Below are 21,621 nucleotides of genomic sequence, written 5' to 3'. Positions count from 1 at the left end.
ATCGGATAGGGTTGCCACCATTCGAAAAATAAGCTTATATATAGAAATGGATTGCTTTCATGTGTTCATCACTCAAGCTCAACGGACTTGCTTCGTTTTTATTTCATTTTGTGACCTTCTGTCCGTAGAATATCAATATTTTTCGATCGGAAAACTTGGTTTCTCTTTTGGATATTATCAATAATATTACCCAATTGTTTATTTAACCACTTTATATTGTTAACTATTTCTTGTAGGACCACTAAAACCCTCAAAAAAAAATGCAATGGGGGACCCATAAAAATTCGCTATTATTAGAAATCGTAAAGTAAACAATTGGGTGTAATTATTGGCAGTATCTTAAAGAGAAGCAATGCTTTCCTATCAACAAATATTTATTTAATAATTCTATACCATTTTTACGAAAACTTGTTTTTACCCCATATCAAAACACGGAAAATTTTGAGCGCTTTGATCGACCTCTAAATATTTTTTTATATAAAAAGAAGGTATAACTTTTTCGGTATCATTCATTTTATTTAACCCTGCTTATAAACTGTATGTTTTTAGTAGGCTTTCTAATAGTTACATTTGAGGTTACATGTTTGAGAATTACACAATTATTGAAAAATATACTAAAAGTGAAAGTACTTAAAAAGGTATTTGAGAAAATGACATTAGTTTACACAATTTATTCATTTAATATGTTTGTTACGTCGGGTGCAAAATAAAAAAACCGTACTTTCAGTGTGTTGAAAATTCACTAAAATCTGTAAATTTATTAATCATTCGTTTACAAATTGTTATAATTATAAGGCAAATGATCTGAGTCTTACACTTGTGTTTAGCTTAACACCCGATCGCTTGTAAGATTTCAATATTTAGTATTTTAAGTTTAATTTAATAAAATATATTCAAGAAAAAGAAAGACAACCGAACTTTTCTTCTGTTTGCCGCAACTGCAAATTGAACGTGTTGAAAAGTACGAGTAATCAAAATGAGTTACATGAGAGCGCAATTGCTTTGACAGCGAAGAGGAATATAGATAGAGCGAAATTCGCCTGAGCTCCAGGGATGCCATCTCTTAAAGCGTTGGGGATAAAAAGCGGCGCAATATGTTTAAAGGCGGCGTAACATATCCCCCTCCGTAAACCTTGTGCAGCTCTATGTGCAATGTTTACCCTTTACGTCCAGTTTTGCGATTTTGACAGCAGGTCGAGTGAACAGTCCTGCTGCAGTTTTTACGACAGCGCTTCGTACTTGCCCGTCCTTGGAACGGTGAATGTCGATGACCACGCCTTTTGGCCAAGTATTCCTTTTCAAATTATCATCTGCGATTACAACCACGTCGTCGATAGCGATGGGGTCGGGTGACTTTTGGAACGACTTAGCTCGTCTGGTTAGACATGGTAGATACTCACGAACCCACCGCTTCCAAAACTGGTCCGAAATTTGACTGGTTATTCGAAAGTTCTTACCCAAAACTGCCCCGGTAGTACTCTGCTCGTTTCGTTCTCGTATTCCATTAGAATCACCAAGCAGAAAATGGTTTGGTGTTAGTGCTTCCATTTCCGGATAATCTATTGGCACATAGGTCAGTGGACGAGAATTCAATATGTACTCGATGTCAGCCAGAGAAGCACGGAGCACCTCTTCGCGAACATTTACCTTTGGAAGGATGTCCATAAAAATGGATTTAATCGAGCGAACCATGCGCTCCCAAACGCCTCCCATATGAGGCGATGCCGGTGGAATAAAGTGCCACTTCACTTCAGGATGTCGACGCTCCAGCTCACCAGATATCATTCGCTCCATTTCATTTTTCAGTATCCGGCTAGAACCGCGAAAATTGGTGCCGTTGGCTGACCAAATGCACTTTGGTACACCACGGCGAGACATAAACTGCTTTAACACGAGTAGAAACGAATCTGTTGACAATGAATGTGCTATCTCGATGTGGACTGCTCTGATAGTCAAACACGTAAAAACCACGCCCCAGCGCTTTTCTCTCCACCTGCTAACTACAATTTCAATTGGCCCGAAAAAACCCACGCCACTATTTGTAAAAGGTCTCTCGTATGCTGCAAGTCTCCCCGCTGGAATGTTTCCCATTTCCGGGGCGCTTGGATGCGCTTTACGGTTTCGGCATAGTTGACAGCTTTTCGCTGTTGCTCTGACTAAGGCTCTCAAACCTTGCACCCAATACCGCTGCCTCATTTCATTTATTATAATTTCGTTGTGATGGTGGTGGAACTTCCGGTGATAAAAGTCGGTAATTAGAGACGTCACACGATGGAGACGTGGCAATATGATTGGTCTTCGAGTGTCCCAGGTTGCGTATTTCATTGCATCTATCCTACCTCTAACTCTGAGAAGGCCTTCTGCATCCAAATATGGCGAGTACTTGTAAATCCTACTGTTTTTTGAAACCGCTTTCCCTTCTCTGAGAAGTTGCAATTCTTCGCCAAATGCCTCTTCTTGGCAAATGCGAATAATTACACATTCCGCACATGCCACGGTACTCATATTAAACAGTGTGTTGATTTTTAGTACGTTTGTCTGTTTTGTCACGCTGTGAAGAAAATTCAGCACATAGCTTTGTGCATTCCTTAGTTTTTCCCATTTGCTAAACCGATCAGGATTCACGCTTATCACAGACAACAATGATTTTACAGGCGTGTGCAGTGCGACATGGCAAACTAGCTCGTGATCTTGCTCTTGATCATAGTCCATATTGGTTTGTGGCCAATTCACTTCCGGCTGAGACAAAAACGTAGGCCCCACATACCAACGCACCGCTCCATCAAATTCTGGCTTCGGTGACCTTTTGGTACCTTCATCAGCGACATTATCTCCCGATGGCACCCACCGCCATTCATCGATACTGGAGTCTTCTAAGATCTCACCTACCCGCACCGCCACAAACTGATGAAATTTTCTGGCGTCTGATTTTATCCAATATAGGACATTTTTGGAATCGGTCCAAAATACTCGCTTTTCTATACAAATGGACAACTCTGTAGCAATAAACTTTGACAGTCGCAAACCTAGTATCGCACCCATTAACTCCAATCTAGGGATCTATACTGGCTTAAGTGGCGCAACTCGGGTTTTGGACGCAACCAAGCAACAATCAACATCAGCATTTTTCTCTGCGCGGAGGTACACGACGGCCGCATAAGCATCTACGCTGGCGTCCACAAATGTGTGTAGCTGGACTCGTTCGCCATGACTTACTAACGGATAACACCGAGGCACCTTAATATCAGTGATGGCAGGCAGGCGTCGTATCCACTGCCACCATTTCTCCTGCTCTTCTTTACCTATTGGTTCGTCCCACGAGACGCCCGAACGCCATACCTCCTGCATTAAAATTTTCGCAGAGATGAGGTAGAAACCCAACAATCCTAACGGGTCAAATACAGTCATTATAACACGTAACATTTGGCGCTTCGTTGGGATGTTGATTTCATTATAATCTTGTTTCGGGAAATGTTCGAAAAACGTCAACACATCCGCCATCAGTGACCACCACATACCTAGTACCTTCTCGTGTTTTAAATTTGGTTCTTCGATATACTTGTTGTTCTGCTCTGACTGCCCTGTCAAGGCCACCAAAACTTTCGTGGAGTTTGATATCCAGTTTCGCATTTCAAACCCTCCATCGGCGTGAATGTGGCGAACTGTTGTAGCTAATTTGATCATCTCGTCTTCAGTTTGCATGCTTTGTAGCCAGTCGTCTACAAAGGTATTATCCAAAATCGTTTTAACGGCATATGGATGATGAACTTCGAAACGAGAAGTATTTTTATTCTTGACATAATTAGCTATTGATGGAGAGCAAGTTGCACCAAACGTCGTAACTTGCATGACATATACATTCGGTTCCTTTGATGTTTCACCATTCCGCCATAAAAACTTTTGAACAGTTTGATCCTCCTGCCTGACACGTATTTGGTGAAACATCTCACGGATGTCGCCGCACAAAGCTATTGGATTTTCACGAAAGCAGACCAGAATACCTACCATTGATTTCAATAGGTCTGGACGTTTTAGGAGTACAGAATTTAAAGCAACCTTATCAACCGCAGCCGCAGCATCCCACACCAACCTAGTTTTGTTTTTGTTGGGGTTGGTTACGGTGAAAATTGGTATATACCAGGATTTGGGACCAGCCAGCACTTCATCTTTACGTACTTTTCGCACATAACCCTTCTGTTCGCATTGCTGAATGGTGTCTACCAGAAATGTTTTTAAGCTAGGATCACGCGCCATCCTTTTCTCAAGGCACTGAAGACGGCGCTTAGCCATAGGTAAGGACTCAGGCAGCTGGATCTGGTCATACTTCCAGAGAAGACCGGTTTCCCATCGCTTTTCGCTTGGAAGATATTTTGTAGTTGAATTCATTATACGCTGCGAACGCTCATCTTCCTTAGAAACTAAAGGGGATACGTCTTTCACGCCGATCGATTCTACCGTATAGTGTGACTTGACTAACTCCTCAATGCGGCTATCTACACTGCATGTGCAAATATGCATCACACGTTGGCGTGAGGCTTCGTTTACGTCGTTACGTCCATAGACGGACCACCCTATTTTACATTTCGCTGCTACTAGGTCGTCGCCATCTTTATCACGAGTTTGCAAAGGAACACCAAGCTTAATGTTATCGAGGCCGATAAAAATACGCGCCTGGGCTGCTACATATGGATGAATTGGTAATTTTCTCAAATGCTCTCGACATGATATGGCAGCGCTCTCAAGTGTCTGAATGGGCAAATTGAGATTGGTTACAGTGCGTACATTTTTTATTAAGTATTTCTTTGAACCTGAACTTCGAGCTGAAATATGCAGCGAAACAGATTTTGAATTCGCCTCGTTTTGTGTAACCTCACCTGTCCACTGAAGGCAGAGGTCTTCTGTCGGTCCGTCGAGACCAAGTTCAGCTGCCAACCCGTCTTCGACAAGAGTGCACGCTGACCCTTCGTCAATGAACGCGTATGCTTCTATTGACCCCGTTTTACCATGAAGTGTCACGGCTATATAGCGGAAAATCGTGCTTTTATTTTCCTTGGCATGAAATAAAACGGTGGTATTACGAGCAAGATCATCTACGCCTTCAGATATTGCCAAGGATCTCATATTACCTTGCGTGGGTGCGTGAGGCAGTGGATTGTGGGGCATTTTGCAGCCATCAACGGAACATGTCTTTTTAGAGTTGCAGCGTCGCACGAAGTGCCCTTTGAAACACCTTATACATAATTTTTTCTCACGGACGAATTTCTACCTCATGTCTCCATTCAACGCTTTGAATTCGACACAGTCTGACAGACAATGTGGCTTAGAACATTCTGGACAGCTTTCTCCTTCACTGCGGCGAACGTCGTGAAGCATAACTCCGGATAATTTACGATGTCCCTTTCTTTCCTCACTAGCAGAAAGTGTGGCATTGCTATGCCCTATAGGTGTAACTTGGCTGGCGCAGGTGGCAAGTTGGAAAAGCCAGTTGTCAAATATTGCTATATCAACTCGTGCAAGCGTCATTCGGTGCTTGCCCAAATCCAATCTAAGATCGCTTGGAAGCTTATAGAGCAAATCGTTTAATAGCATGGGATCATTCAAGTAGTCCTGAAGCCCAATAGCTTGCATTGTGGCCCTATAATTTTGCACGGCCAATGCAAAGTTTACCAGCGATTCCAACTTTTCCATTTTGACCATAGGTTGTTGCCTTAATTTCTTCTGAAGGGTGTGGTGGATGACGTCGGGTCGACCATACAACATGCGTAGCGTTGCAATAGCAAATGACACCGTGCTAGGCATCATCAGCTTTCCCCTAACAGCTGGACCCTTTAAGCATTTTTGCAGGCGAATTAAATTTTCCTGGTCTGTAAAACCACACCTTTCGGTCGACTGCTCGAAATTGGTAATGAAGAGCGGCCAATCTTCGGGATTGCCAGAAAATACAGGCAAATCCTTGGACATTACGTGACGCGCGGCGATTTGTGATGAAGACAAAGTTAAATCCGCTACCGAATTTTGCAGAAAAGGAAAACTTGAACTAGTATGATGTAATGACGTCATTGGCTAGGTAAAACTGACGGCATTATTGTTTGCGACTGAATTTGTTGTGCCCGTTGATGGAAAATAGCACGGACGCTGACCTTGAATGGCGGCAGACGGAGCAAGATTGGGTGCAGATACGTTAGAAAATACGTTGTTAGAAGAAGGGATAGTACTATGAAATATTTGATTGTTATAGGTAAGGGCGCTACTTGTGGCGCACTTGTTGTGAACGTGTTAGCATGTTGAACCGTGTCTCGGCTAGTACCAACGCGGCACATAGGGGTATTTGAACGATTTAGGCGGCCAAAAACCAATTTGATAAAATTTTAGAGAAAACTTAAAAAATTAGTCACATTCGATTGGGAACATTCCAAATAACATTTCCCAGCCCTCCTCACTTTTCTAACTTGCTCAGCGAACGCTCCCCGTTGACCGGAAACTGAATATTCTAACGCTGCTTATAAATAAATTTTCGCTCTCTAGAAAGATCGTGACGGTTTTAAGTTAATATTTTGACTACTGCAGTATATTCTTAAAAAGTAGTGATGGCTCCGCATACAGACCGTAATAATGCATTTCAGCGTAAATATTTTTTAATAATTTTATTAAGCAAAAGTTCAATTTAAATGTAACGAAAATAGCGGTTTTCAACGAGTTATTTTTGTTAATTTTTGTGAATATTAAGGAATTTGTTGTATCCCCGGGAGAGATCGCGTTATTATTCTTTGTTCAATTTAAAGCTTAGAAATTTGGCTAATATAGTGTGAAAAGACTGCCCGCAGAAAATGGCAGATAAGTGGTATTTCTTAATTTAGAAAATGTATTAAGGAAAAATCTAAAAACACGACTAGTATATAGTAACACTACTTTAGATCTATTTTAACACTAAAATTAAACTTTTTAGATGAATTTGAGGCCGCTGAACTAGAATATGAATCCATTTAATTTAACAAATAAATAGTTTTCGAGATATTAGCAAAAGTCATGTTTTCTTGGACCTTTCGGTCCTGTTGCTACAAATCTGCGGGAATATAAGGCGAACCCAACTATGTTATATATTAAAGGCCTGCAAATGTTGAACTATAAAACATAGCGACATGTGTCGCATCATGCAAGTGCCAGTTCATGTCATGTCGCTCATACATGTTTGACTATGGCATATGAAGGCACTGTCGAATAAATTGAATTCAAATCAGGTCGCACATATGAACATGTCAACACAAGCGACACATGCGACACATGCGACACATGCGACATAGGCAGCATTATTAATTACATTGTATATACGTGAAGAGATTTTTCAAGCTGCTATTATAATAAAATTCATAAAACAATTGTCTAATTAAAAATTAAGACTGATTAAATATTAAGACTGATTAAATATTGAAAGTGGCATATATTCTACCGCTAAAAAATGTTCAAAAAACGAGTTATTTAACATATTTGAAGAAATAAAAAACAACGGTGAAGTCATTAAAAATTTTATGTTTTGCTCGCGGTGTAAAAATGTTTATAAATTCAACTATAAGTGTACCTCAAATCTTTTGCGTCACAATTGCTTCATAAAGTACAAATCATCGAAAGATAAACCATTAGCAAATGTAGAGCCAAACAGCGAGCTGAAAAAAAGTGTACCCACTTAATGGTTCAGTGGGTAGTTGGTAATTGTAGACCTTTTACTGTTGTTAACGACGAAGGACTTTTAAATCTTGTTCAGTTTTGTGTTTACACTGGCCACGAGTTCGGCAACAATTTAGATGTGAGAGCTCTTTTTCCGCACCCTACAACTGTGTCCAGAAATATTGGAAGCCTTTATAAAGATCAGCACAAAATTCTTAAAGAAGAATTGTGTTCTATTAAAGAAATCGGTTTCAGTATAACCTGCGATTTATGGAGCGACAATTATTTAAGGACATCATATATTGGAGCTACTGTTCACTACATAAAATCTGGAATCATAGTAAACAAAGTTCTTGGAATGATCGGAATGGGAAGTGACAGAAATACCGGTACGTTTTTTAGCACGATTATAGACTTCATACCATTAAATTTTTTGATAAAATCATTATAGGTATTAATATTAGAAAGAAAATTGAAAGTATACTTAAGGAATTCGACTGTGAATTTAATGAAAGGATCAGAGTAGTAACTGACAGAGGATCAAATATGCGAGCGGCTTTTCGTTTTGATGAAAATATTTTCTGCATCAACCACCTGATAAATAATGTGCTTGAAAGAGCAATATCAGATACAGCCGAAGTCAACGCAATCGTAGGAACTTGCACCAAGCTAGTTAAATATTTCAAGAAGTCAGGTGTTAATAGTTCTCTAAACACCACGTTAAAAAGCTATACGCCAACAAGATGGAACACTGTTTTCTATTTATTAAAATCGATACAATTAAACTGGGTCCATATAAAGCAGATACTTCAAGAAAAACAGGAGACTACTAAATTGATAAATATTAATATAGCAAATATTAATGAAATAATTGAGATTCTTAAACCATTTGAGGAAGTTTCGAAGCTTTTGGAAGGAGAAAAATATCCCACAATTCATCATGTTTATCCTCAAATAAGAAAACTTAAAAAAGTAGCCGTAATAAACGACAAAATTGATTCAGAAACTGCTAAAAAATTTAAGGAGAAAATTGTACATTATATCCAATCTGTGATTGATGAAAACATAAAGGACTTTCATAAAATTGCGCTCTTTTTATTTCCACCGGCGAACAAACTGCTATATTTTTCGGAGAGTGAGAAAAGAAGTATTCATGAACAATGCATAAAAATGTTAGAAACATACAAAACTACATCGGTTATCTTAGACACCACAATGAACTCTGTAAATTCTGAGGATGATCCTTTTAACGATTTTGTACAAGCTGTATTTGCACCCGAATACGATGACCAAGTGCACAATGAAATCGTGAGATATTAAAGTCAGACAATTTTATACCACAAAGAATTTCAACCACTGGAGTGGTGGAAAGCCCATAAAAACGAATATCCTTTGCTTTTCAAATTAAGTGGTTTTGTATTAGCGACACCAGCTAGCTCCGCTGCATCAGAAAGGCTCTTTTCAAAAGCTCGACATTTGCTATCTGAAAAAAGGTCAGTTCTCGGAAAAAACGCAATAAGTGTTAATCAAATTATGTTTTTGCAAAGTAACTTCGATTTTAATGCATTGTATACTATAAATTCAAATGATGAGTAAAGCAGGATTTTAACCGTTAATTGTTTTACTGGAAATGTGAATTGTTTCGTTAAGGTTATTTGAATTTGAATAAAAAAATTTTTTCTTTGTATTATATGGAGTATATAAAAAAGTTTAATTTCAGATTTCAAAGTTAGCTTTTTTAATCAATTATTTATTTGATTTTATATTAAACATTTATTAAAACCATACAAGGCAGAATGAAACAGTAATAAAAATATGCCGCAGAAATACAACAGCGAACAACAGCTTAGCTAAGTTGCAATGACATGCTACAACAGTATGTTTGATATGGAATGACATGACACAACACATTGTTTGTATTGATATGACATAGCAATGCACGAAATTTTTGAAAACGACATTTTTACAGAAAATGTTGAACTTTGCAGTACTTTATTATATATTTCGGAATAAACATTTGTTTTCCTTTACATTGGTGTTATATAAATGATGATTAAAGAAATAGTTTTGGGTATACAAGCGTTTAAATTAAAATAAATCTACGATATTTCAGTAAATATTGTATCCAAATTGTTAAAAATTAGTATGTAAACTAAAATTTTGGAACAAAATAGGATTATTATTAAAGTTTTAGAAAATGGGTGTGGCCCCGCCCACTTATGATGAAATGCTGTATATCAGTATCCACTTCACTAATCCGTACCAAACTCGGTATGAGCCTTGCCTAGGCTATATCTAACATAACTGCTAAAAATTCTTGAAATCGGGCGATAACCACGCCCACTTCCCATATAACGGTGATTTACAGAAACGCGAAAACTGCGATAAATCAATAACTACTGAAGCTAATTCACTCTAAATCGATTCTTGGAATAACCTCTTAGCATTAATGAAAATTATAAATTTTTGGGTAATGGGCGTGGCGCCGCGCACTTTTGACCACAAATGTATATCTCGGTAACCGATTTATCAATTTGTACCAAACTCGGTGCACTTGGTATGGAAAATCAATGCGTTGAAAATACGAAAACTCCGATATTTCAGTAATTTAGGACGCTAATTTACTCCAAGTAAATTCTCTTAACAATAAATAAGACTGTTATTATTACAAAAATGTAGTTTTATTACAATGGGTGCGTTCGAGTTACGTAATAATTACCGCAATATTGCAGACTTATTGCTTTCCTGATGACATGTTGCTGAAGCTCAACTTCAACTTTTCTAAATGTTGCAGAAATTGCGCAGTAAAAATGTTTATGTTGCTTTTGATTTGCCAATGATGAGTAACTGTTGTCAAAATTTTATTCGTCCAAATTTTCGCGTAGAACGTGATACTCTTTCATAAAAGAGTAACACTGCCGCATTAATTGCACCTCGAATACACCCATTTCTTACCTATCCTGTGGTACATATTTGAATTATTTAATTCCTTCAATTAAAGCTGAATTTTATTTTTTAAACCCTGGAAGGTTCCTTAGAGATAAAGCCTTTTCAAACCCATTTTCATTGATACCCATATTGCAGCAATTCATATAACAAATTGAACAACATTTTTTAACAGGTGGCAACTCTGTTAATGTTTTAACCTACTTGATTTTAAACATTTACAATTCTATATGTCATAACACGTCTTTTCTAAACATTTTGAGTTGAAATATTCATAAAAATAATTTTGGCCGCATAAATCGGCTAAATACCCCTATGTGCGCGGGTAGCAGTGTCGTAATAATTATGCATTGTGGGCTGGTGACTAGCCCCAAATGTAAACATACCAGACGAGGGAGGTGCATAGAAATTATAGGGCGTACCCTGTAAACCAGTATTCACAACATTAGGGGTATTCTCCAAATCTTGCAAAGCCATTGCACGTAGCACGGATTGCACGGATTGCATAAATTGCAAACACACAACAAGAAAATTCATGGGAAACAACATTTCCTATCGCTGCAAAATATGCAACGTCGAAACCCATGTATATATTTTGCAAAATAGCATAGCAAGATAATAGCGACCCTGTGCTAGTTGTTTTGTTGTTGGAATTGCTACATATTTCTCTCATTCCTCTCATCTCGCTCACTTAATTTTTTTTGCTGTCTCTTGTTATTGTATTTGATACATAATTTCGCTGCTTGCTCCCCATGCATGCTACCTCTTTGCAATGGGGTGTTCTCGTACTCTTCGAAATTTGGAATAGTATTTTTGCATTTCGTGCAATCCGTGCATCGTGCAAGACTTCGAGAATACCCCTATTGTTTTCAAGGCCAATCCTAGAAAATTGCACACTCAGGTTTTGAGAGCTGTTGGCACAGGTTCTTGAGAAAGCATTCGAGCTGACCGGGGCAGTGGGTGCAGAGGAGCGCCAGGTTACTTGTGGAGCTCTTTCTTCACTAGCATTGGTACTTGCAGAGGTGGTCCGAGCAATACGAGAACGTTTGTGGGGGTTTGCCAGACGCAAAATACCAGAGCGCGTACGAGGTGGTGATATATCAGGGGGTAAATTCTGTTTTTGCTCAATGGATGACAAAGTGTTACCTGTCGAAGGGCGTGGCGTTGAAGCAATGACGCGCTGAGAAGTACCGGAGGACAAATTATCTACCATAACTACATGCGCATCTGTTAGAACGTGTGCCTCTGGTGGCGCGCTGCCTGCTGCTGATGCTGGGGCGCCGATCGGGGCATTTGTGGTAGAAGCAGTCGTGTTGTCTCTTTCCAAAGTAGCGCTAGCTGGCCGAATTGCTGTATTAGCCGATGATTGCTCTTCGTCCGCCATTTTAATTACCACTTGTAAGTTATAAGTAACGGCACGGTGCGATTGCAGCTTTCGAGACTCCAATTGCCAAATTTGTAGGTTATGTACTCCACGTGACGATTGCACCTTTTCACCTGCAGAACTTCCAATTGCAGCAGAACTCCTAAGTCGTTGCCAGAAGCCAAAGTATGTTGGTTTCACGAAAGCATTTAAGAGCCAAAGTATTTTAGATTGTTACGTCGGGTGCAAAATAAAAAAACCGTACTTTCAGTGTGTTGAGAATTACCTAAAATCTGTAAATTTATTAAGCATTCGTTTACAAATTGTTATAATTATAAGGCAAATGATCTGAGTCTTACACTTGTATTTAGCTTAACACCCGATCGCTTGTAAGATTTCAATATTTAGTATTTTAAGTTTAATTTAATAAAATATATTCAAGAAAAAGAAAGACAGCCGAACTTTTCTTCTGTTTGCCGCAACTGCAAATTGAACGTGTTGAAAAGTACGAGTAATCAAAATGAGTTACATGAGAGCGCAATTGCTTTGACAGCGAAGAGGAATATAGATAGAGCGAAATTCGCCTGAGCTCCAGGGATGCCATCTCTTAAAGCGTTGGGGATAAAAAGCGGCGCAATATGTTTAAAGGCGGCGCAACAATGTTGGCTCTGAACCGCAAACAGTTGACAACATAGAAGTACACCACGCTGACTGTAAATTGATCAGTCAATTGGAATATATGAATTGAATTGCTTTCAAACTCTTTTAGAAGTGGGCCTAGGTAGTAGTCCCTAAAAGAATAATAAATTGGGTACTTGAAGAGCAGATGCTTGAGGCTTTCTATTTCGCCTAGATTGCACTGCGTACATAAAGCATTTGGGTCTATTTTGTAATCCAGGCCTTTGATACCAAACCTTATGTAGAACTTTGTGTGCAGCCGAACTTGAGCTAAAATTTTACTCAAAATTTGACTTACTTATCCACCGTTGCAAGAACAAATTCCCGTCAGAGTACATTCAGATTACAGATACTTCCGCCTTTCCCAATTGAAATGGACATACATGCAGTGTAGCCACTTTGCTATAAATCCCTTAAAAGGTGAGGAGTTTTTCACCGTTCGCAAAGAATTCAATAAAGGAACTTGGTCATTTTGCAAATATTTCTTGTTGCCGCAATGACATGTTCACAATTATATATGAGTTGCCATATCTCCTTGTTTACAAAAATTTTCTAAAAATTTGTTTCGCGAGCAACGTAGTCTTAAATACTGATATTTATTTGTCTATTGTCTAATTGTACCTAAATTGAGCTCAGTTTACCGAGTGTACCTTTTGGTTCAGAAAAGTCGAAAAAAGTTACAATTGTACCTACTTTTCAATCCCTGGTAACAACACTACTAGAAACAATTGCATTGATCAGGCAGCACAGCGCTTAGCAAAAATAACTGTCCACATATCGAAGAAAATTATCGCTGGGCAGTCTACTCGTTAATTCATCACAGTGTGTTGCGCCTGTCACATGTTATATATTTATTGTGATATTTGGATCGTGATCCATATTGATGGATTTCAAAATAGTGATGGATCGCGCGGGAATGCTACATGTTCTATATTTATCGCGTCAGTATTTACATGTTTTTGTGTTGAGAGGTTTAATGTCCAATAGATGAAGCCTGGAAATCTTATCCTAACGTTATTTTATTGAAAATCATCTAGACTTTTTATAATATGTATGGTGATACCACATCTAATTTGTTCCAAATGCAACGGGAAATGCCGAGCCGTGAAATGATATTACGAAATATGCCACACGTTCAATATTTATTGACAGATCTTTGATCCATATATAGAGGAAATGAAAAAGGAGGTTTCAACAGCAGCTTGTACGGTGTATTTGGGCTCTTTAGCGCTTCGGTATAGTAAATTTAAGTAAGTAGATTTTTATACCCGAGCGCACTTGTGCACAAGGGTATATTAATTTTGTTCACATAACGGTTGTTTGTAACAGCCAAAACGAATCGAGATAGATATAGACAAATGTATACATAAATGATCAGGATGAAAAAAGAAATCGATTAAGCCATGTCTGTCTGTCCGTCCGTCTGTCCGTCTGTCCGTCCGTCCGTGTACACGATAACTCGAGCAAAAATGGAGATATCTCAACAAAATTTGGTATGTAGGTTTCTGTTAATCCAAGGTAGGTTGGTATTGAAACCGGCACCGCCCACTTATGACCACATATATGTATATCGGTAACCGTTCTATCAATTTGCACCAAACTCGGTATTTTTGTTGTGCTTGCCACATAAAAGCAAAAGGTTGAAAATTATTGAAATCGGACTAAAATTACGGCCGCTTTTCATATAACGGTAAATTTCATAAATGCTTGAAACTGCAATATTTCGAAATTTAAGGACGCTAATTTACTCAAAATTGATACACCCCGGCTTACCATCTAGCGGTAGGTTTCGGAAAAGTGAAAAACATACATTTAATACTTGCGCCGGGTATTTAATGTTCGGCTCCACCCGAACTTAGACTTTCTTACTTGTTTTAAATAATTTTTTTTATTCTGAGGCTAAGATCCCTCTCAAAAGGCGAGAGCTTAAAGCGCGTTTTTATGAAAAGTATATTTTTAAACGCGTGCGCTGCAAAAATATTTATGTGTTGTTTTTGTTTCACAAATTTTTGTTATATTCTTCTGTTTACACGTACGTATACAGAGATCTAATAAAAATGTATTTATATATAGTAATCGAAAAAATAATCAGTAAAACAACCCTTTTCACATTCGAAAATGCATTTTTTCCTCCGGGCGATGTCCTAAGAAAAGTGGGGCATTCAATTTTGCATTACCTAGTATCTGAAATGAATGCGATTTAATATGAACTTTTTGGGACTTTTTGACTTTTGATTAGAATGCCAATTACATATTAAACAGTAATTGGATGTAAAACTCATAAGAAATACATTCGATTATTTATCTCGCATGGAATGCATTACTACTAGTGATGTTCCGATACCAGTACTTAAAAGTTAATACTCGAGTACCTCTTCCACGCACCGAGTATTTTTTTTTTACTTCGCGACTCGTGTACAAGTACTTCATGGGTATCGAATACAAAGTGCAAGTACTTACTTGTTTGCTAAATTTGGGAAAAGTAACTGAAAAAAGTTCTGTGTCGCAATTTTTGAAAGAACCATTCAAAATGTGTCCTACGAAAGTCGAGAAGAAAAGTCGTATCAAATTAGAGGAGGGTGTGGAGCAAGCTTATTATTTGCGGAAGTACCGTCCAGAGTCCGTTTTGAAACATAAAAATCAAACACAAGTAAACGATGAGCTTTCTCACTACTTAACCCCATTTCAAAATATTGTGGGCTGTAGATCCATAGGTCGCTGGTTCATATCCGACTCGAAGGACCATGAATAACTCAGTGAGAGGAGAGACCAGTATGTTTGCATGTATGTGTCTATATAAAAAAAATATATATATATTTATTGGACCAAAAAGTAGAGGGCCAATGGTAATCAACTATTACCACCTCCACCGAGCATCATCCTTTGAACTGCCATCAAATTATAATTTAAGAAAGTTTTATTACATGGCAGTTGAGAAGTGCATGTACAAAAATTTCATAAATTTAATGGAGGAAATTGTTTCACATACAGCAGTATATGGCACGCAATTAAGTGCGTGGTGGTAGCAGTCGCGACTAAAAAGAAGGAAATTAAAAGGCATTTTCAGCTTTTCATAAGCCTTTCTCTGCTGTATGTTGTTATATTGTATACGGTTTTTAAACTAGAATTTCTCGTCGGAGTACTTTCGAGTACTAGTAGAATTGAGTATTTCCTAGCGAGACTTTGAGTAGCATCGAGTTTTCTCTTCGATACTTTTAATGAGTACAGGCATCGAGTACATGGTGGTATCAGACGAACACTAATTACTACTACTGGCACCTAGATATGTCTACATACCAAATCTCAAGCTCATGCGACTTATGGTTCCAAAGTTATAGCTGATAAAATTTTCCACTCCTATGGGTTTTACAAACCCATTTATATATACCCTACTATAAGCACCTACCAGAGAAACGTCTGCATACCAAATTTCAATTTAATGTGCCATATGGTTCCAAAGTTATAGTTGCACCTACCATAGATATGTCTGCATACCAAATTTCAAGTTCATATGACGTATGGTTTCGAAGTTATAGCTGATAAAAAATTTCACGTCCTTGGGAGATGCCCCCTTGCCGAATGCCAGTTTATTTCTTCCCATTATAGGCCCGGGTGTCATGGCAGTACTCTGCCAAAATTTCATTCGATTCTCTCCATCCGCTTGGGCTGCAACCTGGCGCCAGCGTTGCACCACTTTGGCGTTTCCGGCCAGATCTGGTCGGATTAATTTGTTTTTCTGCGGTTGGGCGGCTAGAACAAATTTTGGCCGTTTTTGTAGCATAAATTTTTTAGTGGATAAAATTTATTCTGTGCCTACAAATTTGCAATCTTTTTCGTTTGTATGTATGTATATAAAACTAATGTACTCTTAATGAAACACAGCTCCAAGTTGGTGTTCACAACTATGGGCGGTTTTACACTAAAAATGAGAAGAATAAGGACCGGGTTATAGTGGAAGTAACGAAACGGAGTGAACTGTCACTTAATTACATTTTATATGAGAAATGAATACAAACAGTCATTATGCACGCAAAGGTAATGCAAAACGGAAGAATATGAAATCAACAGATCCTTACGAATTCGCCACGATTTGTTACGATTCACCCTTGCATTGTAAAGAAGGAATTATTCCTATTAGCGATGCCAGATCGAAATAAAATAAAAAAACGATTTTTGAATTGATTCGAATCGAAATAAAAGTAATCGAAGCAGGAAGAAATAGTCAAAAAGTAAATCGGCCTTCCAAGATCGATTCATATATTTTGTCAAAAAACATCTTTTACTTAACGAAACTCGGCGATCTGACTAAACTTTTATTGTAAGTAATTTTTAAATCATACATACATTGTCCATAACCATTTCAATATCAAGATTTATTCAAAAGGTTTCAAATATGTATGTAACAATCCGTAAAACCTAAGCGTAAAAAAAAATAAATATATGAGATAAGGTTATTCTATATTAAGGGCCGTTTTATAATGTAGGTTTTAAAATTTACCTGACAATGAAATGACCACTCATCAGAAACTTCATAAAGTCTTAAACCGAATTTTTTGACAAGCATTGAAATGACAAGATATGTAAGCCCTTTTAAAAAATGCCATGTGGGAACAAACATAATGACTACTTTTGTGAACGTAATGATAAGGGTAGTGTTTAATGAATAACATAGTCAATAAAAGTAAGTTCGGCATTACATAGATTTTTTTCAATGCGGACTTTTTTTTTTTGTTCGCTAAAAGTGTTTTTACAAGATATGTATTTGCATGTGTACATGCCACTTTTTACATATAGAAATGCAAACATTTCGTGTAAAAATCAGATTTTCTTCTGTACACAGCATTGATCTCATATGTTAAAATACATACATATTTCTTATATATTTAACTGTGAATTGTTGTGTGAATTTTATTTTTGGCGGTTGTTGTCGGATTTGGTCGGAGAAAAAAATGTTTAGCATACATATGTACAAATATATAGTAGCTGGAAAAATGGTCACGGATGTGGGACATCACCAACGACAAGCATTGCAACAAATATGGTCTAGATCAAGCTTGGAATGAGATAATCGCCTGAATAAAAGTGGCAGTTAGGTGATCCATTTACACGCATTTGTTTGAAAATCGTGGTTTGTTTTACAGCGAATGAACGCAAATTAGCCTCGACTAGTTTGAGGGAAAACTACAGGTACAGAGCAAAGGTAGCGAAAAAATCTAAGAGTGGAAGCGCAGGTGGGGAAACTTTACCTGAACCCAAGATCTATACATAGAAGGTCGCGCAATGCGCGACATAAAAATTGCCTCTCTCTGCGCACATCGTCCCAGGGCGATTTTTTTCTTTCACTCCTTCATGCCGAAAAAGCCACAAAAACCGGATTTTTCACAGCGGCTAATTTTTGCGAAATTTTCATTTAAGCTCGCTATATCTCAGACGTTTATGATTCGATTGATTTGAAATTTGTACACAATAAACTAGATTCCATTCTGAAGAAGATGAATCTAACTGCACTTCTTAGTACCTATTTAAAACAAAATGGCGGATATTTAAACATTTTTATAAAAATTAAGGAGGTGGTTTTTACAAATGCAAAAGTTGTGTTATGAAGTTAAAAATTTTTGGTTTCTTTTAGTGCAGCATTATAGACAAATATGTACGGACATTTCTCGGAAAGTATCAGGCTTAGACAACAAGTACAGTAAAAAAAGCTTAAGTACCTCACGAAAAATGTCAGCCTTTTGAGGTACTTAGGCGGGTTGGGTACTTAAAAGAACCCGCTTAAGTACCTCGATGCGGGTACTTAAGCGAACATAATTATTGATGTAGTTACATCTTTTTGTTAAATCCTTGAATAAAACATAAACATTTAATGAAGTATACGTATTTATTTAAGATTTTTTAATTAAAATACAGTTCATTCCCTAACAAATACCATGTAAACCTAAGCTTAAGATTTTATAGAACACTTAAAGAAAAAATTCATCGAATTTTAAAATTATTTTTCTCAGATGTGTTTTTTGAGTATACAGTTTTATAGCCTATTCAATTTTAGTGTGATAATGTGGAAGTTTCAAGTGGCTAAAAATTACCGTTGATTTCTTATAATTTTTTGCCGAAGGTGTGTAGTAGGAATGTTGCGAATGTGGAATCTTAGACATCCGCGGATGCGAATGCCGATGCGGATGTTTAAAAGCTAACATCCGCGGATGCGAATGCGAATGCGGATGCCAAGTATTTTTATGAAATAATTTAGGTCAGTAAATTAGGTGATTAGTTAAATAAAAAATGGAGAGATTAGTAATTTTTAATAATGTCTTTTCTAGTACTTGAATTTAAAATTTGGAAAACTGTATTTAATAAAAAGTTTTTAAAGGGTCGTAAATCAAACCACTAAATAGCTAGTCGCTCTAGGCGACAAACTTGAAAAACTTGAAACTTGACAAAATTGTAAAATCTTTTCGATTGGCGCTGCACCAGTCAAGAGGGTTTTCAGTTATATTTATTTTTTTACAATACACTACAATAATTCCTTTTTGAGAATTGCATCGGGGTGCAAACGTCGTATGCATCCTCTTGACTTTCACCTTCACAATCTAGCATTATGGCAAGATCATTGTTTTAAAACCATTTTCCAAAGAATTCTTCATTCTCATTCTTTTGGTGGTTTCCGAATTTGGAGAACCTTTAATGTCAACAGCGTTTTTCGATTTAGTTTTTGTAATTCATTTTTAATCCTTCCTTCTGTGACTGGCCAGAAATACGTTTTATCAGTGCACATGCACAATATTCCAGGCACCGAAAATAACTGTTGTTTTTTACGGGTTAAACTTTACCTAAGATTTTTTATTCCGAAATAAAAGTCCTTTCCGGATAATAAACAAACAGCTTAACAAAATTAAACAAATATGGTATCATATGGAGATTACTGAAATAGCTGTTAAACAGAAATAACGAACGAAGGTACGAACGAGCGCACTTGTGCACAAGGGTATTATAAATTTGTTAACATAACGGTTGTTTCTAACAGCAAAAACGAATCGAGATAGATGTAGACAAATGTTTACATAAATCATCAGAATGAAAAGAGAAGTCGATTAAGCCATGTCTATCGGACCATCCGTGTACACGATAACTCGAGAAAAAAGTTAGATATCTCAAAGAAATTTGCCAAGCCGATTGCCCTTTACCCAAGGTAGGTTGGTATTGAAAATAGGCGAATTTGGGCCGTAACCACACCCATTTCCGATATAACGGTAGTTTTCAGAAATACGAAAACTCCGATATTTTAGTTAATACTGGAGCTTATTCAGTGAAAATTGATATTTGCAATGATTTTTAAACGGAAAATAAGAATATTAAAAATTTTTCGAAAATGGGCGTAGCCACGCCTACTTATGATTACATGTGTATATCCTGGTAAGCGTTCCACCAATATCTCCCAAACTTGGCACAGTTGTTAGCCTTGGTGCAACATACCAAACCCCTGAAAACTTTTAAAATCGGACAATAACGACGCCCACATCCCATATAACGGTAATTTGGAGAAATAGGAAATCTTAGATAAATCAGTAAATACAGAAAAAATACGCTTATAATAAAATTTTGGAAAATGGGCGTGACCCTGCCCATTATGACCACATATCTGTATCTCGGTAACCGGTACGATCAATTTGTACCAAACTCCGTACGGTTATTGCGCTTGCCACATAAAGGCAAAACGTTGAAAATTATTGAAATCGGACTAAAATTACTCCCACTTTTCAAATAACGGTAAATTTGAGAAATATTTGAAGCTTCGATATTTCGAAATTTAAGGACGCTAATTTACTCAGAATTAATACTAACAAGAATCCCTTGAAAAAAGTAACAGTATTATAGAATTTCGGAAAGTGGGCCCACATATAACTATATAAGTTTAAGTATAACTGAACATACTATCGAAATTGTTAGAAATAGGGTTAAAACCACTCTTCTTACCATGTAACGGCAGTTTGCAGATAGGTGAAAAGCTATATTTAATACTTGAGCCAGGTATTTAATGTTCGGCTTCACCCGAACTAAGACCTTTTCTTGTTTTAGTATCATTTAATACTAAAGAAATTCATATACCTGACCCAAGGTTTGTTCTATGGTAATTAATTATCATTTTTGATAGCGATACTTTTCAATAGGTGGCTTTGCTCGTTTAGACATTTCAGTTTTAAAGCTATTTAAGTCCTCTTTCATTTGATACCAAACTTGTCTAATTTTGATAAGCGGGTTGTTTATTATCCGGAAAGGACTTTTATTTCGGAATAAAAAATAGTTGGCCAAGTTTAACTCGTAAAAAAGATAAATGTTATTTTCGGTCCCTTCAATATTCGCATTCGCAAAAGATCCGCATTGATTATTGTGAATGCGAAAGTGAATGCGAATATTAAAAATAATGATCTAAACCTGAAACTTTCCCAAAAATGTCCGTATATATTTGTCTTTAATGCTGCATTAAAACAAAACAATAATTTTAAACTTCATAACACAACTTTTGCATTTGTAAAAACCACCTCTTTAATTAAAAAAAAATGTTAAAATATCCGCCATTTTGTTTTAAATAAGTATTGAGAAGTGCAGTTAGACTATCTTCTTTAGAATAGTATCTAGTTTATTTTGTACAAATTGCAAATCAATCGATACATACCCGTCTGAGATATAGCGAGTTTAAATGAAAATTCGCAAAACTTTTCCGCAGTGAAAAATCCGGTTTTGTGGCTTTTTCGACATAAAGGCATGAGTAACAAGTAAGAAAGTCTAAGCTCGGGCGGAGCCGAACATTAAATACCCGGCGCAAATATTAAATATATGTTTTTTCACCTTTCCGAAAGCTACCGCCAGATGGTAAGCCGGGGTGTATCAATTTTGAGTAAATTAGCGTCCTTCAATTTCGAAATATTGAAGTTTCAAGCATTTCTGAAATTTACCGTTATATGAAAAGCGGC

At 37.1% G+C, this 21,621-nt stretch overlaps 1 protein-coding gene across 1 annotated transcript; it reads right to left on the bottom strand.

The window, feature by feature from the left end:
- Positions 1-3,060: 3,060 nt before the first annotated feature.
- Positions 3,061-5,163, bottom strand: LOC118749414. The gene has a single exon (XM_036484218.1). The coding sequence runs from the start codon at positions 5,161-5,163 to the stop codon at positions 3,061-3,063; it is 2,103 nt and encodes a 700-aa protein (XP_036340111.1).
- Between the last annotated feature and the right edge of the window lie 16,458 nt (positions 5,164-21,621).

This window comes from Rhagoletis pomonella, unplaced genomic scaffold (genome assembly GCF_013731165.1).
Source record: "Rhagoletis pomonella isolate Grant_MI unplaced genomic scaffold, Rhpom_1.0 Rhpom_scaffold_00016, whole genome shotgun sequence".
Taxonomy (NCBI): domain Eukaryota; kingdom Metazoa; phylum Arthropoda; class Insecta; order Diptera; family Tephritidae; genus Rhagoletis; species Rhagoletis pomonella.
This window is presented reverse-complemented; position numbering and strand designations above follow the sequence as displayed.

What these genes read in the sequence shown, in the direction of transcription:
- LOC118749414 (XM_036484218.1), bottom strand. Translation starts at nt 5,163, where the DNA reads ATGCCCCACAATCCACTGCCTCACGCACCCACGCAAGGTAATATGAGA.